We start from the raw sequence: 17580 nt of genomic DNA on the forward strand, positions 1-17580 counted from the left end.
TAGGGAGGCCTTTCATTCCCTTGATGCATAGCCACATTTCAGGTCACATGCAGCCAAGATGCTGTCTGATTTGAAGTGAGCCTGATCTTGTGCAATGAGCACTGGGCCAGAAGGCAAGAGTGTGCAGTGACAGGCCAGGACCTGCCTCTAATTCACTGTGTGACCTCAGTCAAGTTATTTCCCTTCTTTGAGCTCAGCATCCTCTTCTTACCAAAAAATGACTGGCCAAGGTGGTCCCCAAGGTAGTTCTGACTGTAGTCCTGGCATCTGAGTAGTTCTCCATTGTTTCAGTATCTACAGTCAACCCTGTCCTAGTGGCGCTAGCAGCTGTTGCCCAAGGATGAGACCACAGGGGGTGCTGGCAGTGCAGCCTTGTCAGGCTGGCCCAGCTTGTCCAGATCTACTAGATGGTTTTTGTTGTTTATCCAAAAATTGTGTTATTAGGTCTACTGTTCACAGGACTGACTGGGAGTAAATGAGATGACTCATTCACCTGGGGTCCCTTAGGCTTCATCAGCTTCTGGGAGGGCTTGGTCTTGGCCCTGGGATAGCTGCTTGGTTTTGTCCAGGGGCAGCCTCCCTCCCAGGATGCCACTTCAGGATAGTGGCAAATGTACTTCTGAAGACCTACAAGAAAGGACTCATCCACAGCTCGGCGAACCCTCACCCTTTCCAGACCAATCCATGTGAACACCCACACCTGTCCAGAGAGCAATGGCAGCCTGAATGCTTGTTGCGTTGGGCTGCAGTAAGCTGAGGCACAGGTTGGTGGGTGAGTTGGTTGGCCAGCTCCCAGTCTGCTTCACCTTGGAGTGGGTATCTTGGGACTCAGCTTCACAGAAAAGCCAGGCCAGAGCTGAAGCTTCAGGAAAAGGAGGCAGGAGGAGTAGGGTAGGAAGAGAGGCTTGGGAGGCCCAGGGAAGGCTCTGAGCTTAGGAGGCAAAGGCAGCTGCTGTTGTGGATCCTGGGCCAAGGCTGTGCTGATTCTGTCAGCTCCATATCCACCTCCCTTTAGAAGAAGGGGAAAGTGGAAGAGGTTCCTAATCCTATCTTACCCTTCAAAGAATCCGATGAAAACTACAGACCCTTGATTGCCTCTACCCAGATATTCCCTGGAAGGACAGAAGCTGGGCTGGTCCCTCTGCTGTTCCTGCTCATCCTTCACCCTATCACTCTCCCACTCAGCACATGGACCTGGTGCTCACTGGCCTTGAACAGAGGCACAGTGGCATTGCCTTTAGGACATTTTGTTCTTATCAGTGTAGCCTCTTTGCGCTGGGTAGTAAACGATGCCACTGCACTTGCACATCCAAGGAAAGCTGAACTGAAGCCATAGCAAGTTGAATCCTCTCTCTCTCTCTCTCTCTCTCTCTCTCTCTCTTCTCCCCCCTGCAGGAGCCATCTCATGGCTGTCTTGAGGTTTTTACTTATTTGGAAAATGCTTAAAGATTTCCCCCTCCCTTCCTACCTCTGCATCTGAGTAGTAAAAGGGCTATTGTGGATCCTCTGGAACCTCCCGGAAGGCTGGTTGGCCTCCTTCTGTCAGTCTAGATGCCCAATGTGGGGCAAGGGCAGTTGAGCAGACTACAGGTCCTCCTGCCACTGGCAAAGCCATCATATCCCCTGGTGGCACTTCTTGGAAGGTGCAGTGTCTGTAGTTGTCTTAGCAGTTGAGGGCCAGCCCTGTGTGCCCATCACTGGTCTGGACCGTAAGGGGCCATGGTGCTGCTTCCTCACTCCTGGAGCAAGAAGGCTGCGGGCATCAGAACCCTCTGGGAGGCTCCGGTCTTTCTGTTTGCCTTTCCTGCCTAGCTCTCTTTGGTTGGGACTGGTACAGACACTTGCAGAAACAAGAAGGACCTAATAAGGCTCAATTACCATGTTAAGACACTCGATTAATCATTTACAAAGTCCGAGCCGTGCAGGTGAAGGTTTCAGGTGCCAGAATGGGGCTGACTGAGAATTGGAGCCTTCACCTGAGAAGGCCTGTACTCACATTTCCTGCAGGTCATCCCTGCCCTGATCTCTGTGGGAACTGGAGCCCCACTTGCCCATTGCCTATCCAGGACCAGGTTTCTGAGTAGCCCATGTGAATGTCACCTCTGGGGCTGTACAATACAGTAATCCTAGATCCTGGGACCAAGGGAACTACTGGTTAGTGTGTCTGGTGGCCAAGGTTGCAGTGGGCACTGGTGGCCCTGGAGAAGACCCCAGAGCTTGGTGGACAGGCCTGGCATCGGTCATCTATCTTTTCTGCTTCCAGCTTGAAGGCAAGAAGGTGGGAGGTGCCCCTGCCAGAAGCTGCTCAACTCTTCCCAAAGCTGCTGTGCACCTGAGACCCAGGGCTTCCTGGGCCTTTCTGACCTAGCCTGGGCTCCTAGGCCACATCTGTGCGCTCACGCAACTCTCCCTGCACGTTCCCCGCCCCACACTGTGTTTGCATCCATGTGGCAAAGCTTTGGGTGCCTGCCCCTCTGCAGGCCCCACATCAGACTGGGGCTGAGAATACTGAGGGTTGGTTCAAAGGGCTGACTGCAGGCAAGCGAGGCAAGCCAGTGTAGGGTCCCCTGGATCTGACCCCCACACCACCTGTAGTCCCCTGGGAATAGTCCCTTCTTCCCTGGGGCCCGTTGAATAGGGTGGTCTGAGACACTAGATAGCGAATGGGGAATGAGCCTTTTGGCGCTGATGCTGATGGAAGGAAAACAATCCTTAAGACCCTGCCCCTGTCAGGAGCTGGAACCCAGCCCCGGTCCCTAGACTGGCCACAGGGGGGCACTCGATCTCCAAGAAGCAGCTCAATCTGAGCAGCCACAGCGGGCACCAGAACCTCTTCCCAGGTTGAGCACTGACTGCTACCAACGCGCCTGGAAATGTGGAGCCTGTTACCATCCTAGCCCCGACATTGCTCTTTTGACCCCTCTCCCTTTTATCCTTCTTTTTAAAAAGGTTTATGTTTTTAAATAGCATTCCATTTACAGAAGTTGAGAGAAGAGTTGCCAAGATGATAGTTTCTGTAAACGGTTTAACATCTTACGTAACCATAGTTCTGCCCGCTTTTTGTCTTCTGCTTGGTTGTAGAGGAGGCAGTTGCCAGGATGGCCCATCTCTGGGTGTGGAACACCTGGGTTGGGGCCACCTCTGCCACAGCTCCTGCTGGGTGACTTGCACTGCCAGCTAAGCTTTAGTGCACAGGGGGCCCTGAGCTTCAAGTACTGAGTGGCCCAGGACCCAGGCAGCATGGGGTGCCAGCCAGGATAGTGCACGAGTTCTCAGGCAGAGTCCCCCACTGGGAAGTGGGGAGTGACAGGGGTGGTAGCAGAGCAGAAGGCCAGGAACAGTGAGGCTGTCGGGTGGGTGGGGATCCTGGGGCAGAGACGAGGCTGTGCAGCTCAGTGCACCCTCTGGAGATGCAGTACCCTGGACCCTGCATCTAGAAGATGCAGTTGTAAAATTTCTGGGCCCCACCGCAGGTGCTCTGAGGAACTGTGAGGCCTACCTTAGGGGTTTCTCCTGCGCTAGTCATCCCCGCTTTGGGCGACTGAAGCAAGGAAAACGCAGGTCACTCCCACTTCCAGACCCGCACTACTTCCCATTGCCCATCCTCCCAACAGCCCAGGAGCAGAGATTCTGTCCTCAGCTAAAGGTGAAAAGGTCCTAAGGCTTTTGGGAAACTTGGTGCTCCAGGAAATAAGTGACTCGGGTTTCTAAGGTATGTGTGGGCACTCAACGCCCCTGTCGTGGCTGTCACAGCCCTCTGGTTTGAAGTCCTCCGTTTTGTTGCTGCTGTTTCTAACCTCTGTCAGCACTGCCTGGGAGTAACGAGTTCAAAGTCCCTAGTTCCCCATGTTTCCAAGTATGTTATGTGAAAGCCCCGGCAAGGACGAACCTGATTAAACTGGAGGAAAAAGGTGGAGCAAGCAAGACTAGGACATTTTTGTTTCCCCAGCTAAGCTGCCTGAGGTTCAGGGACTCGGACAGGTGAGAAAGGCATGACCACCACCTCAGCCCTGTCCCTGGAGGCTGGGGAGAAGGGGAAGCAGTGAGGAGACTGACTGATGTCCTGATGCCCACGCCCCATACGGCGGTCATGAAGACTGAATGGCCCCATGTCCAGAAAGCCCACAGCACAGGGCCTGGCACTTGTGAATACCTCAATAAATGGTAACTTAAGAGAGCCTGTGGGGCCCCTCCCACTGCAGCCAGCCTCCAGCTGAGTTTCTGGCCTGAAGCCCAGGGACGGCCTGCACATGAATCAAGCAGGCTATTTCTAGAGCTGGCAGGGGGCTTTCTGTCCCAGGGGCAGGCGAGCCAATCCTGTGACAGGGAGAGCACAGGGAAGGGGTTATTCAAGTGGATTTGCACCATTGTATTCCAGTTTCCCTGTCCAGAGCTGCCCATGCAGGATCCTGGGGTGGGCAGGCCATCCAGGCAGATGGAAGGGGCACTCTACCTGGGGCTTTCCTGCTGCAGTGACCCCAGGGCCTGGGGTGACCAGGCTTTAGTGGGTGGGGTAGGCTCTGACTGGATGTGAGAGAAGACTTTGTTGTAGCCCAGTCACCTCTGTTCTCTTTCTGATCCCTTTTCTATCCCAGTTGGGCCTGAGCAAGCCTGGCTTGCCAGAGGCTTTAGAGCCATAAAGGCCTGGGTTCAGATCTTGCCCTTGCCTCTGCCTCATCGCGTGTGCTTGAACGAGAGACCTAACCTCTCTAAGCCTCGAATTCCTTGCCTGTGAAGTGGGAGTGATGGTAGTATCTACCTCAAAGTTGCTGTGAAGACGAAATCAGGTACTTGACCTTAGGAGGACTCGGAATAAATGAGCCATTCATCCTCTCCCTCTGAGCAGCTTTCCTGGTGAAGAGCAGCTAGACCCAGACCTGTGCTGCTGAGTGGGGCCAAATGAAAGTAGACTGGGATTAAACCTGTGCCACAGAAGAAGGAAAAGGAACATGTCCGTGCAGAGGGCAGCTGATACAATGGGAGGACCTGGAAAACCTCCCTACCAACCCACTCAGCGTGCTCTGTAACAGTGATGACACCAGGCTCCAGGGAGAGGTGCTGCCAAGAGAGGGGTCTGAAAACAGATACAAAACAAGAAAACTGAAAGAAAACCCCCAAAGAACTGGTTTAATTGATAAGATTCATGCATTCCTGAACTTTGGAAAAGTGAAATGCTTACTGCTTATGAATTTGATGACAGTGGTTGTTTTGAGATTTTAAGTGGCCAGAGATTGACTAGCAGCCATTTAAAATATGTTCTTATGGGAAGAGAAGCTAATGCCGCAAATCAGCTGACAAGTAGTGGGTAGTTGGGGTCCTTCTTGACCTATGGATTTGTTTAGCACTCAGATCTCTTGATAGACCACTTAGCCATGACAGGGCTCAAGTTTCCAACTTCATTTGGAGGAAAAGTGAGCATGTTAGGCTCAGGAACACCACACAGGCTCCAGCCACCCACCCACTCAGCCAGGTTTTCATCCCTGCCTTCTTTCATCGTTTACGTCAAGGTATAGAGGTTGGGGGCACATTCTGAAATTGTACATTGCCCAGGAATGAAAAACCAGGGCTCTTGGTAATTCTTTGAGTGTTTAAAGCCCTTTTAAAAGGAGATTTTAATTCCCTTTATAATTATTCGAGTGTTTAAAGCCCCCTTTTAAAAGATTTTAATTCCCTTTCCTCTGTTACTCTTGGGTGATGGGTCAGCTGTATCTCAAGAAATGACCCCCAGTTCCCCTGCGGGGGGACGACATGCTACCTGGTTTACAAAGTAGGGTTGGCCAACTCTGGTTGCCTTGGCATGCAGCCATTCTGCAAGTTCTCTAGTACTTGTCCCTGTGAGGGTGAGGGCAACCTGGGTCTGGAGTGGCAGGAGGGAGAAAGCAGCTGAGCTGAGCCACCCTCCTTCCATTCATCAGCAGCAATGGCAGGAGCACGGTTTCGCCAGTCTGCTCAATAGCTTCCCCCTGCTGTAGCCTTCCTGTGGTCCTGGGAGGCTAACTTTGCAGGGCCTGGGGTTTGCACCGGTCCATTCTCACCCCCTTCCCTCGTCTCCCTCCAGTGTATGTGGTAGAAGACCAAAGAAGAGATGAGCTGGGACCATCCACCTGCCTCACAGCCTGCTGGACTGCTCTCTGTTGCTGCTGTCTCTGGGACATGCTCACCTGACCAGCCCAGCCGTCCTGTCATGCCAGCTCTGCCGCCACCTCTGATAGGTGTGCCTGCCCCCGTCTCTTCTGATTGCCGTAACAAGTGACTAGCTTTGCACAGACACCTCTACCTTCAGCACTATGGGATTCTAGATTAGTGGGGGTTGCTACTGTTTAATTCAGTGACTTGATCTTTTTAATGTCCAAAATCCATTTCTTATTGATCTTTAAATATGTGCTAAATGATTTTTTTGGCCAAAGGCTTAGTTGTGAAAAACATTTATAATTTTTAAATTATACATTCAAGGTAGTGGCCAAATGTAACACACCATGGAATGATTTCTCTGCTAACAGCCTGTATGTTTCAATAAATTTGTCCAAAGCTCAACTGTCTTTCTAAATGATTCCAGGTCTAAGCTAAGCTACCTGGACTCTGTTACCATATCTAACTACTCATCTGCTCGCTAAGGCTTATAAAATGTGGTTATCTCAGCTGGTGGCCACCATCCAGTATATGACCAGCAGCCAATCTACCTTTTTATTCTGGTGGTGATGCAAACAGTGTGGGTGCTACAAGGCAGGCCAGTTCTGAGGCCAGGTGTCCTCCAGCCGGGTCATAGGCTCTTAGCCAAGCTACTCTCCCCCTAGTCCCACTCAGAGATAGGCTGAGAGAGGAATGTTTGCAACCACAACATGCACCTACCTTTACCCAGACCCTAGGAAAGGGCCTTTTGGTAACCAGGGGCTGCCCCTGGAGTAGCTTCCAGGCCTGCTCTCTGGAAACCCAGGAACCTACAGTTACATGGGGCCAGACCAGAGGTTTGAGGTTTTCCTATTTTTTTTGAGGTGGAGTTTTGCTCTTGTTGCCCAGGCTGGTGTGCAATGGCGTGATCTCGGCTCCCCACAACCTCCCCTCCTGGGTTCAAGCGATTCTCCTGCCTCAGTCTCCTGAGTAGCTAGGATTACAGGCATGCACCACCAGGCCCAGCTAATTTTGTATTTTTAGTAGAGACAGGGTTTCTCCATGTTGGTCAAACTGGTTGGGAACTCCCAACCTCAGTTGATCTGCCCGCCTCGGCCTACCAAAGTGCTGGGATTACAGGCGTGAGCCACCGCACCCAGCCGGCCAAGGTTTTTCCCTTCTGGCTGTCCCCTCCCACCCCTCTCCCCAATTAGTCAGCCGTGCCACTCATCTCATCTTTGGCCACAGGGTGGCGCCGGGCTGCCACAGCAGCAAGTCCGATTTTCCTCCATCAGCTGGCCCGCCCTGGCCCAGCCAGCTGCAGCTGACAGCTCCCTGTTGACTCTGCCTTCCCTCCGAAGCAGTGGATGTGCTGATGTTTACCAGTGCTCTCTTTAAGAAAAAAGAAAAAAAACCCAGCCATGTTTTGTAGCATGTCCTATGTCTTATTTCTGTGGTGTACGTGTTCCCACCATGCCATGGCTGATTTCAAGTTACCAATGTGATGTCACTGACTGGAGCTGGGCCAACCTCACAGATCACACTCATTGGAGCTGGGCCAACAGAGCCAACCTCACAGATCACAGCCAGTGCACAGATAGAGCACAGGTCGTGGTCAAATGTAGTAATGTAATTAGGGATGCATTCTGAATATTTATTGTCCTTGTTTTTAACATAATTTGCAATTTACATAATTATAATGGCTGTGTTTAACAACTGGCTTGCAACAAAATTCTTGAAAATTGAATAACTGGCCCACCTGGGCTGGGATGAGCCAGCTAGAGCACACCATTGCCCCTCAGCCTCTAGGAGGCCTCAGGATTACGGCGTCCATCTTATGATATTGGCCAAAAGGAGACAGTCTTGGAGGTGCTGCTGACTGTTGAACTTCCTTTTGGAATGTATGGGAGAAGGCAGGGAAAGGAATCTTTAGGCAGACTGCCATCCAGGGACTGCTATTCTGTTCACTGAGATTCAGCTGTGAACGTCTGTTCTTTCTTCCTCTTCTGTCTACTACATGCAGGCCCGGAAGCTGAGGGGTTAGTCAAAGGTACAGGAAGGGAAAAGAGAAGAGGGCAAGAGCCCATCCCCCAAGAAAGGAAGGGCTCCGACACAGAGGGAGCAGGAGCTAAGGTGGAGATGGCCACTGCCTCTCTCACTCTCTGTTCCATCCCTCTGCTGAAGAAAAGCAGGCTTAGCAGAGTGGGACGGACGCTTTTTATTGGTCTGGCTGGCATGCCTAGTGGAAAGCCCAGGCAGAGCTTCCTATCTTGCCCTGGCTCCCATCTTCCCTCTCCTGGGAGTTCATCACACACCCCGAGAGGGAAGAGTGTCCTGGGCACAGGTGGCAGGCAAAGCCAGGGTAAAAACTCCAGGGCTTGGAAGCAAATGGGGCTCAGGGTGACGCAGAAAATGTGACGTTGCTAGGTCATCCAGATAAAGTGTCCATCGGGGCAGAAGAGAAGCTGAAGTTTCCCTGCAGAGACTCCTCTGCCCCCACCAGGAATGGGAGGGGCAGGAGGAAGAGCTTCCCCGAGAGGCTCCCTACTGGGCCCTTCGTGCCATCAGCATCTCCCGGATGTTGTCCTCGGCTTCCTTAACGCTCCGCTCCAGGTAGGACTTTTTCTGCTGCAATATGAGAGACAAAGGTTAGGACCAGAGTGAATGGGCCGGGCTGGAAGACGCAGCTTTGATGGCTTTTCCTTTGTGACGGGTGACTTCCAGGAGCATACTGTGAGCCAGGTACACACACCTGCCCACAGTGCTCTCCCCACCTCCGAACCATGGGTGATCATGGGCAGGCAACAGGGAGAAGATGGCTTTGGTACAGGAAGCAAAAGCGCTCTGTGGAAGATAGGCAGTAGCACTCTTCCCCTAGAAGGAAGCAGACTCTAAAAACAGGCATCTCGGTACACGAAGTTATCCCAGACAGACAAAGACCAGGAAATTCCAGGACAAAGCTCCTGTCCGTAACAGACTATCTCCTCTCAAGGTTTTCCATGGCCTGGGCCAGGCGTCTGTAGCCACTGCAGCTATAAAATGGACGGTGCATGCTCTGCCCTGTCCAGCAGGAATATGGGCTGCTGTGAGGGCTGTGGGGCTGTCTCGCATTGCACTGCGGGGGTGAGTCAGGAGGCAATCTGCTTTTCTAATGAGACTGCTGCCTGCCAGGAATCCAGGACACTGACACACTGAGGTAAGCAGACCTTTTGGAGGCTTACCTTCTACCCCATCTGGGTCCTAAATTAAAAATCATGGCTTAGACAAAGAACTTTCACTACTTTCAGGAGCCAGGATTACAAAGATTAGTCAAAGGAAATGATGTCTGTACATTATTTGCCCTGTGCTCACCCCAGAAGTATGGTAGTTTTACCACTGGTCCTTGCCCTGAGGACATAGTTGTGGCTGTATTCCCAGTTAACAGACATGAAATGAAGCCTCCCTTTTTGAGGAGTATTATTCATGTCCTAAAGGAATACTCAAAATTATCACCTCCCAGGGCACATGTGACTGAGCCACACTGGAACCAGTAATGCAGTCACCGGGCAGCCCAGGCCCTTCTCTCACCTCAACCCCCTTCACCCAAGCACCTGTTGATTCTGTTCCACCCACTAAAGTGCCCACAGGACTCAGGGAAGCATGGATAGGTTACGGCAGAGGACAGGTGAGCTCTCCGTCCAATTAGTTAGTTGTTTGTTTGTATGTTTTATTTATTTTTGAGACAAGGTCTCAGCTCAGAGTGCAATGGTGCGATCACGACTCACTGTAGCCTCTACCTCCCACCTCAGCCCAAGTAGCTGGGACTCTAGGTACACTGGGACTGTAGGTGTGCACCACCACGCCTGGCTTTTTTTTTTTTTTTTTTTTTGGTAGAAATGAGAAACTTAAATTTTTTATTTTTTGTATTGCCCAGGCTGATCTCAAACTCCTGGACCCAAGCGATCCTCCCTCCTCAGTCTCCCAAAGTGCTGACATTACAGGCGTGAGTCACCGCGCCTAGCTATTTACTAAATGATACATACAGAGGCTTCTGCATGTATCCAAATGTGGATACAGAAGCCAAATGTGGCATACACAAATCTTTATCAGTTCTTCCGTGAACCTCTGATTCCTGTCTGTCCTCTCCTTGCTTCAAATTTCCTTAAGGCTAGAAAGAACCCTCTTTACTTATCTCCCATCTGTCTAAGTTGCACACAATTCCTTGCGACACAACAGGAGCTCCATAAAAACTCATGGTGACCAGACACAGTGGCTCATGCCTATAATCTCAGCACTTTGGGAGGCCAAGGCAGGCAGATCACCTGAGGCCAGGAGTTTGAGACCAGTTTGGCCAACATGGCAAAACCCTGTCTCTACAAAACATTAGACGGGTGTGGTGGTGGGCACCCGTAATCCCAGTTACTCGGGGGCTGAGGCAGGAAAATCACTTGAACCCGGGAGGCAGAGACTGCAGTGAGCCAAGACCGTGCCATCGCACTCCAGCCTGGGCAACAAGAGCAAAACTCCAACTCATGGTGACCGTGATAACAATTCAATTCAATGCCTGCAAATGTATATGGTTGCTAAGGAATTTTAATTACACTGCTAAGCCAAATACAGTCCTATCACTGTGATATCAGAGTGGGAACTTAAACTTCCTTTGATAAACAACTCTTTTTGAGACAGAATCTCACACTGTTGGCCCAGGATGGAGTGCAATGGCGCCATCTCGGCTCACTGCAACCTCTACCTCCCAGGTTCACACGATTCTCCTGCCTCAGCCTCCCAAGTAGCTGGGATTACAGGCACACACCACCACGCCAGCTAATTTTTTGTATTTTTAGTAGAGATGGGTTTCACTATGTTAGCCAAGCTGGTCTCAAACTCCTGACCTCGTGATCTGCCTGCCTCGGCCTCCCAAAGTGTTGGGATTACAGGCGTGAGCCACCGTGCCACGCCAATAAACAACTCTTAGACTTTAACTATGGTAAGCTGAAAAAAAGGCAAATACTAGTAAGCCCTGACACACACTAAAGAATGTATGTTCACTGGTTGTCACACAGCGGGGAGCAACAGCTCAGTGCCATACACCACCTGGGCACCCTGTGGACCCTATGTGAATGCGGGGAAAGGTAAGTGGAATAAGCCTGCTTCTCCCCCTACAAAAGTCAGCCAGGGCCCAGGGACTCTGGTCTGTTGCATTCAGTCTCTGCCAACTTGCTGAAAACCATACACTTGGAACATAAGCAAGAGCTCTTCTGCCCTCCCACCCAGGCTCCCCAGCCAAACTCAGGCTGTACCTCTCAGCTTTAAAAATTCCTTCTTCTGTAAAATTTCTGTCTTCTAACACTTTCATGAATTTTACCACTGCATATCCTAAAGTCTTCACGTTTCCAAACAATGATGCAAATTAACGTATCTATCTATATTTTTGTTTTGTTTCTAGAGATGGGGTCATGTTGCCCAGGCTGGCCTCAAACTCCTGGGCTCAAGCAAGCCTCTTGCCTTAGAGGCATGTGCCGTGGTGCTGCCTTCATCTTTAAATTTTTAATTAGTTTAAATAAATGTAATAGACAGGTCTTTAAAAAATATATATATCCCTAACATAGTGGACCTTTCTAACTGTATTTCAATAATTTCTGTCTCAGTCCCCAAGCATATTTAAGCCCAGAAAGACTCTCATCATAGTCAAACCCAGAACAAGGCACCTGTTGTGGGTTGAACTGAATTTGACAAAAAGAGATGCTGAAGTTCTAATCTCTGGTAATTTGGAAAGACGATCTTTGCAGATGTAACTAAATTAAGATGAGATCATATTACATTAGGGTGGGCCCTGAATCCAGTCATTAGCGTCCAAACAAGGCGCTGTGAAGACAGGGACACACGCAGAGGGAGAACCCTGTGCTGACCGAGGTGGGGACGGGGTAACGCAACTACCAGCAAAGGAATGCCAGGCACTGTGGGCAGCCACCAGAAGCTGGAAGACGTGAGGGCGGACTCTCCCCTCGACCCTTCAGAGGAAGCGTGCCCTGCAGCCCCTCGCATTTGTTGGGCTCCTGGCCTTCAGGACTGTGAGAGAATACATTTCTGTTGTTTGAAGCCACCAATTCGTGGCAAGTAGAAAACCAACACAATACCTGAAATGAGGGATGCCCCCACACGTCAGTTCTACCATCATTATTTGGGGATAAGTATGACCCTAGCTTATAAAGTTTTAAGGGCAGTTACCCAGGCCTCTGCAATTCAGTGTGGTCAGAGGCATGGCAGGATTGGTCCTGTGAGTACAGAAGAACCTTGGGAGGCCTCTGTCTCCAGGGGTGTCTTAGTCTGTTTGTGTTGCTCTAAAAGAATACCTGAGGCTGGGTAATTTATGAAGAAAAGAGGTTTATTTGGCCCACAGTTCTGCGGGCTATACAAGCATGGTGCAGCATCTGCTTCTGGGGAGGGTTTCTGGCTGCTTGCACTAGTGGTGGAAGGCGAAGGGGAGCCGCCTGTGCAGAAATCATGTGGCCAGAGAGGAAACGAGAGAGAGGAGGTGCCAGGCTCTTTTCAACAGCCAGTCACTGAAGAAACTAAGCATAAGAACTCACTCACTCCCATGAGAATGGCACCAAGCCATACACAAGAAACCCGCCCCCACAATCCAAACATCTCCCACCAGGCCCCACCTTCAACACTGGGGATCAAATTTTTTGCAGGGAGGTCTGGGGGTACCAAATTTCAATAAGAGACCTGCCAGGGGACAAACAAACCCTATGCACCACACGCCCAGCTAATTTTTGTATCTTTAGTAGAGACGGGGTTTCACCATGTTGGCCAGGCTGGTCTTGAACTCCTGGCCTCAAATGATTCGTCTGCCTCAGCCTCCCAAAGTGCTGGGATTACAGGTGTGAAATACTGCACCCAGCCCACATTATATTTATAAATCATAATACTTTTACCCCATAAATTTATACAATTACAAATTATTAATTTATAATAAAAATAAATAAATAATAAAATTCAAATGTCACAGATCCCAATGAGGGCTTTGGATCCGGCCTTGCTTCCACAAACAGAACAGGCCCTAACAGGCCTTTATGCTTTATCAGGTCAACTTGCAAAACTAAAAAACAAACCACCCCAATTTCCCATGTCCTGGACTCTGAAATCCTTGAGGAACTGCTCTATCTGATGTCAGCCTCAGGGCTGCTAGGAGCGACATTTGAAAACCACACTTACTACCAGCAGTCCTGGGAGGGCATCTGCTGTCCTCACTGCAGCATCCTTCTGTCCTGCCGAGCAACTTCCCTCAGAATGCTTTCACCAGTAAAGTCTCTAGTGGCATCAAACCACAAAGCTCTGGGTGCAGCGACATTCTTGTGGGCCCTTGTCGTGATGACAAACTCTGAGATTTCCTGTGGGGCTCAGCACGGCCAGGGAAATGACATTGTTGGAGTTATTGCTCATCGGCCTGAGGTTCTTTTTTCCAGGAGTCAGACTGAGGGGCTGGTGTTTCATTCTCATCCTCTTACCAAGGAAAGAGGCTCCAGTCCCTAGAACTTTTCTGACATGACACAATCTCTCAAATAGACTCCTGAGGTAATGCATCTTGTGACGCTATCACTATAGACTTTTTTCTTTTCTTAGGAACTTTGTCTCCAGCTCTCCTTCTCTAAATTATTATTTTTTTTTTTCTTTCTTTCCTGTTTGTCCTGCCTTGGGGTATAGAAAAGGGTCTTCTCCTCTTTGTTCCTCTATTTTCCCATTTGTAAGATGAGGATTTGGGCAATACCAGGGCGATCCTCCACCCCCACCCCACTCCCATTTTTACTTTAGCCACACGACACTTTCTTCAAATGAACTCTCGCCTTAAAGACTAAACAAACAAAACAGGTTAAAATGGAGCTCAGAGAGAGGGGAGATATACCATGGATGTGTATGGATATGTACTTTTGTCTCAATAAAAATAGCCCTGCTGGCTCATCTCCTGCCCTCCAATCCAGGCTTTGGAGGCAATAGACAAGGCTGACTTAGGTTCCCTTCTGCTCCCGATCTTCCGTGAGAGCTGAGTCCTCAGAGACCCTCTGCTGGGAGTCACGGTTTCTGACCCTGAGTGTGACCTGCCTTGGTCACATACTTCTTCCTTAAGTAAAATTCGCAGCTTCCAGCTCCTGGAGACCACCGCCGACTTCAAGCTCTACTATTAATCAAAAAAACTGAAGGCAATGGCCATCTTTTTGCTGTCTCTACCATGACTTTCAAATTAAAAACCCAAAGCCTCACTAATTCACGTGTTCGCTCATTAGCAGATCTGTAAAATGGTCAGAGGGTACCAGCTGCCCACAATATGGTATGTTTGGCAAGAGGCCAAGAACTCACTGAGGGCTGAAGAGGCATGTCTTGATGGGGGACAAGGGAAGGCAGGGGAAACAAGACAAAAACAGAAAAAAGGTAAAGAGAGGACACAATCAGAGAAGTCAGGATGGAAAAAGGGACAGCATGGGCACAGCTGGAGCAGGTAGGGGCGGGGCAGAGCCCTGAGGGCACATGTGCCCTGAGCCACCAGCCTGGATGGGTGAGGAGCGCCAACAGAGGCAGGCAAAATCCGACACCTGAGAGACAGGTCTAAGCAGTCCATGGACACGCCCACTTGTAAACTCATCTGGGTGCATCCATTTCACCAGAGGACACAGCTAGGTGATATGGTAACCACTGAGCTACACCGCTGGGAGACAAATCAAAGAAAGATAAAGCAATCTTAGGCATGGAGCAGGAGAACAAAGAGAAATCTCAGAAAGAGTTACTGTCCCTGCATCTTCTAGACACTACTTTAGAAATATCCTTCAGAAAAACAAAGAAAGAAAAGAAAAGAAAAAGGGAAAGGAAAGGAAATGAAAGGAAAGGAAGAAAAGAAAGAAAGCTGAGAGACAGAAAGAGGGAATGAAAAGGAAAGAAAAGAAAAAAGAAAAGAAAAACCCCTTCAGAGATCTTTCTGCTGAAGGACAGGGAAAAAAGACGTACTTCAGCTAAGCGCTGACGTGTTTTCCTCCCAGGTGTGCTTTTACCTGCCGACAGACTGACACTGCTACCGTATCGGGTCAGACTCCCAAACCCCACCTATGATCACATGCTGGCTAGCACCCCCAATTCAGTCTGCCAAGACGAACCCCTACACCACTCAAGCACTTTACAGCAGATATACACGAGGGGAAAAAATTCTTCTTCAAACAACAGTGTTTAGCCGCTCGGTCCCCCTGAGGTTTAGGTGATACCTACTGCTGCCCTCCCTAACACATCAGCTTCATGTGAGTCCCAGAGAAAGCCCAGCCTACCGGATAACCTGGGAAAGACCAGATACAAAGCTCAGAGTGAAGCACAGAGCCAGGAGCGGCAACTGTCCCAATGCATATGGTGCTGATCAAGCCTCAGCCAAAGAATCACTACCATCTGCAGGCACCAGGTGTAAAAGGGATGACGACAAGCCAGCAAATCATGTCAAGCGATGGGGTCAAGCAATGGGGTCAAGCGATGGGCAGCTGAAGTAGGTGGTTCAGAGAAGATTAAGGGAAGAAGGAATCTATCACTACCTTAACTATCGAAAGCAATGGCTCTCCAAGTGCAGTCCTCTCCCAGCAGCGTCGGGATCACCTGCGAACTTATTAGAGGTGCATATTCTTATGCCCCAACCCAGACCCACTGAACCAGAAACCCTGGGGATGGAGTCTGGCAATCTGTGTTTTCACAAGCCCTCCCAGGCAGCTGTGACGCACACTGAAGTTTGAGACTCAAACTTTTTGTTCTAAATCAGGAGTCAGCAAACTTTTTCTATAAAGGGCCAGATAATAAATATTTTAGGCTTTCACTGTGGGGTTATCTCTGTTACAACTACTCAGCTCTGCCATTGTAGCACAAAAGCAGTCAGACAATGTGTAAACAAATGGGTGTGGTGCAGATGAATGGGCACAGCTATGTTTCGAAAGCACAGAAACAGGCAGTGAACTGGACGGGGCAGGCGGTGGTTTGCCAGTGTCTGTTCCTTAAAAAGATGGAGCTTCAAAGGGTAGGACTGAGTCCAGCAATTAGAGATTTTTAACTTTCACTGAAAGCTGCCTAATAAAAGCCTGCATTTCCATCTGTCCATCCTTCCATCCATTCATTCAGCTCACTGCCAAATCATTTCCCCTCCTTCATCCTTCACAAACCCTGGTCCTTGAAGCTCACGGCATCATGCTTAACCACCGGACTGCCCCCTCCTTGTTGCTGCAATCTTCCAGTATCCTGGGCACTATCCCTCATCATCAGTGGCTCCCTGTCTCCCTCTCCACCACTGCAGTACCATTCAAGGTGACTTCAAAAGAATGTAGATGACTCACCCAATAGCACAGGCTCCTCTCTTCACAAATTTATGGTTACCCCACCTCAGTCACCCAGTCCATGGTCATGCCCTAGGTCTTGTCAACACTAGAAGCTGCACACCTCTGAAGTGTCCATTTCACCACCACTACCTCATATTCTTCCAGATCACTTCTGATACTCTCGCTCCAGCATTTCTTCAACCTTGTCATGCAACAAGTTGTTCGTTATCCATTATGCTTCCATGGGCTTTTCCCTTCCTACCCAGCTTTGCTTACATAGTCCATCATTTATATTTATTCTCCTTATAAATACCTTTTCACCTATGTCCCTCTCTCCCTCGCTTGCACTTACCTGGGAAAATGCCAACCCAGATTAAATTCAACCATCTACCCACTCCATGCCTCACCTGAGTGGCTGAATGTTCCTGGAGGAAAATGCTAAATTGTGCTAAATGGTCTCACTTTAAATTCAGGGCCATGAATCCCAAATGGGCACTATGAAAATTCTATTAAACTTCCTTTATATGTTCATTGTCTGCTCTCCAAAATAACTATTTCATGCTTTGTCTTGTCTCCTCAAATCTCCTATGCTCCCTCCTCTCCTCAGCTGAGAAAATAAATCTGAGGAGAACTCTATCTTCCTGCTACCAAATCTACTAATCGACCTACACCTGTATGTATAGTCTCTTCTTTCTCTGTTAAAATTGATAGCATGCCTGTACTGCGTTTTTAAAGGAATCAAAATACAACCCTGCACTTTGTAAGGCTGAGGTGGGAGGATCACTTGAGGGAAGGAGTTTGAGACCAGCTGGCCCTTGGGCTGTAATTTACGGAACCCTGGCCGAGAATATCACCCACCTATTGGCAAGACCCTATCTATATAGCGAGACCCATCTCTACAAAAATAAAAAAAAATCAGCTGGGCATGGTGGTGCATGTCTGTAGCCCTAGCTACTCAGAAGGCTAAGGCAGGAGGATCACTTGAGTACAGGAGGATGAGACTGCAGTGAACCGTGATCACGCCACTGCACTCGAGCCTAGATGACAGAGCAAGGCCCTGTCTCAAAACAAAACAAAAACACACAACCCTTCCACTTAGACAATGATTTCATCCCCACATACCTTCTCAGAAACTTCACTCTTACTGTTAACCTTC

General features: G+C 49.5%; 2 protein-coding genes across 4 annotated transcripts in view; one reads left to right on the plus strand and one right to left on the minus strand.

Moving 5' to 3' along the window:
- CYSTM1 (cysteine rich transmembrane module containing 1) overlaps positions 1-6534 on the plus strand; it is a 65907-nt gene extending 59373 nt beyond the window's left edge. For both annotated transcript variants that reach the window (XM_025387315.1, XM_025387317.1), the window contains exon 3: positions 6059-6534. In XM_025387315.1, the coding sequence (XP_025243100.1) occupies positions 6059-6165 (107 nt within the window). In that variant the 3' untranslated portion in view covers positions 6166-6534. The remainder of the gene's footprint in view (positions 1-6058) is intronic.
- A 1203-nt stretch (positions 6535-7737) lies between these two features.
- The window catches only part of PFDN1 (prefoldin subunit 1), a 59776-nt gene continuing 49933 nt past the window's right edge, over positions 7738-17580 (minus strand). The window contains exon 4 of one of the 2 annotated variants that reach the window (XM_025387313.1): positions 7738-8736. In XM_025387313.1, the coding sequence (XP_025243098.1) occupies positions 8653-8736 (84 nt within the window). In that variant the 3' untranslated portion in view covers positions 7738-8652. The remainder of the gene's footprint in view (positions 8737-17580) is intronic. The other variant, XM_025387314.1, reaches the window with a different exon arrangement.

The sequence above is a fragment of the Theropithecus gelada genome, chromosome 6, assembly GCF_003255815.1.
Source record: "Theropithecus gelada isolate Dixy chromosome 6, Tgel_1.0, whole genome shotgun sequence".
In the NCBI taxonomy this organism is placed as follows: domain Eukaryota; kingdom Metazoa; phylum Chordata; class Mammalia; order Primates; family Cercopithecidae; genus Theropithecus; species Theropithecus gelada.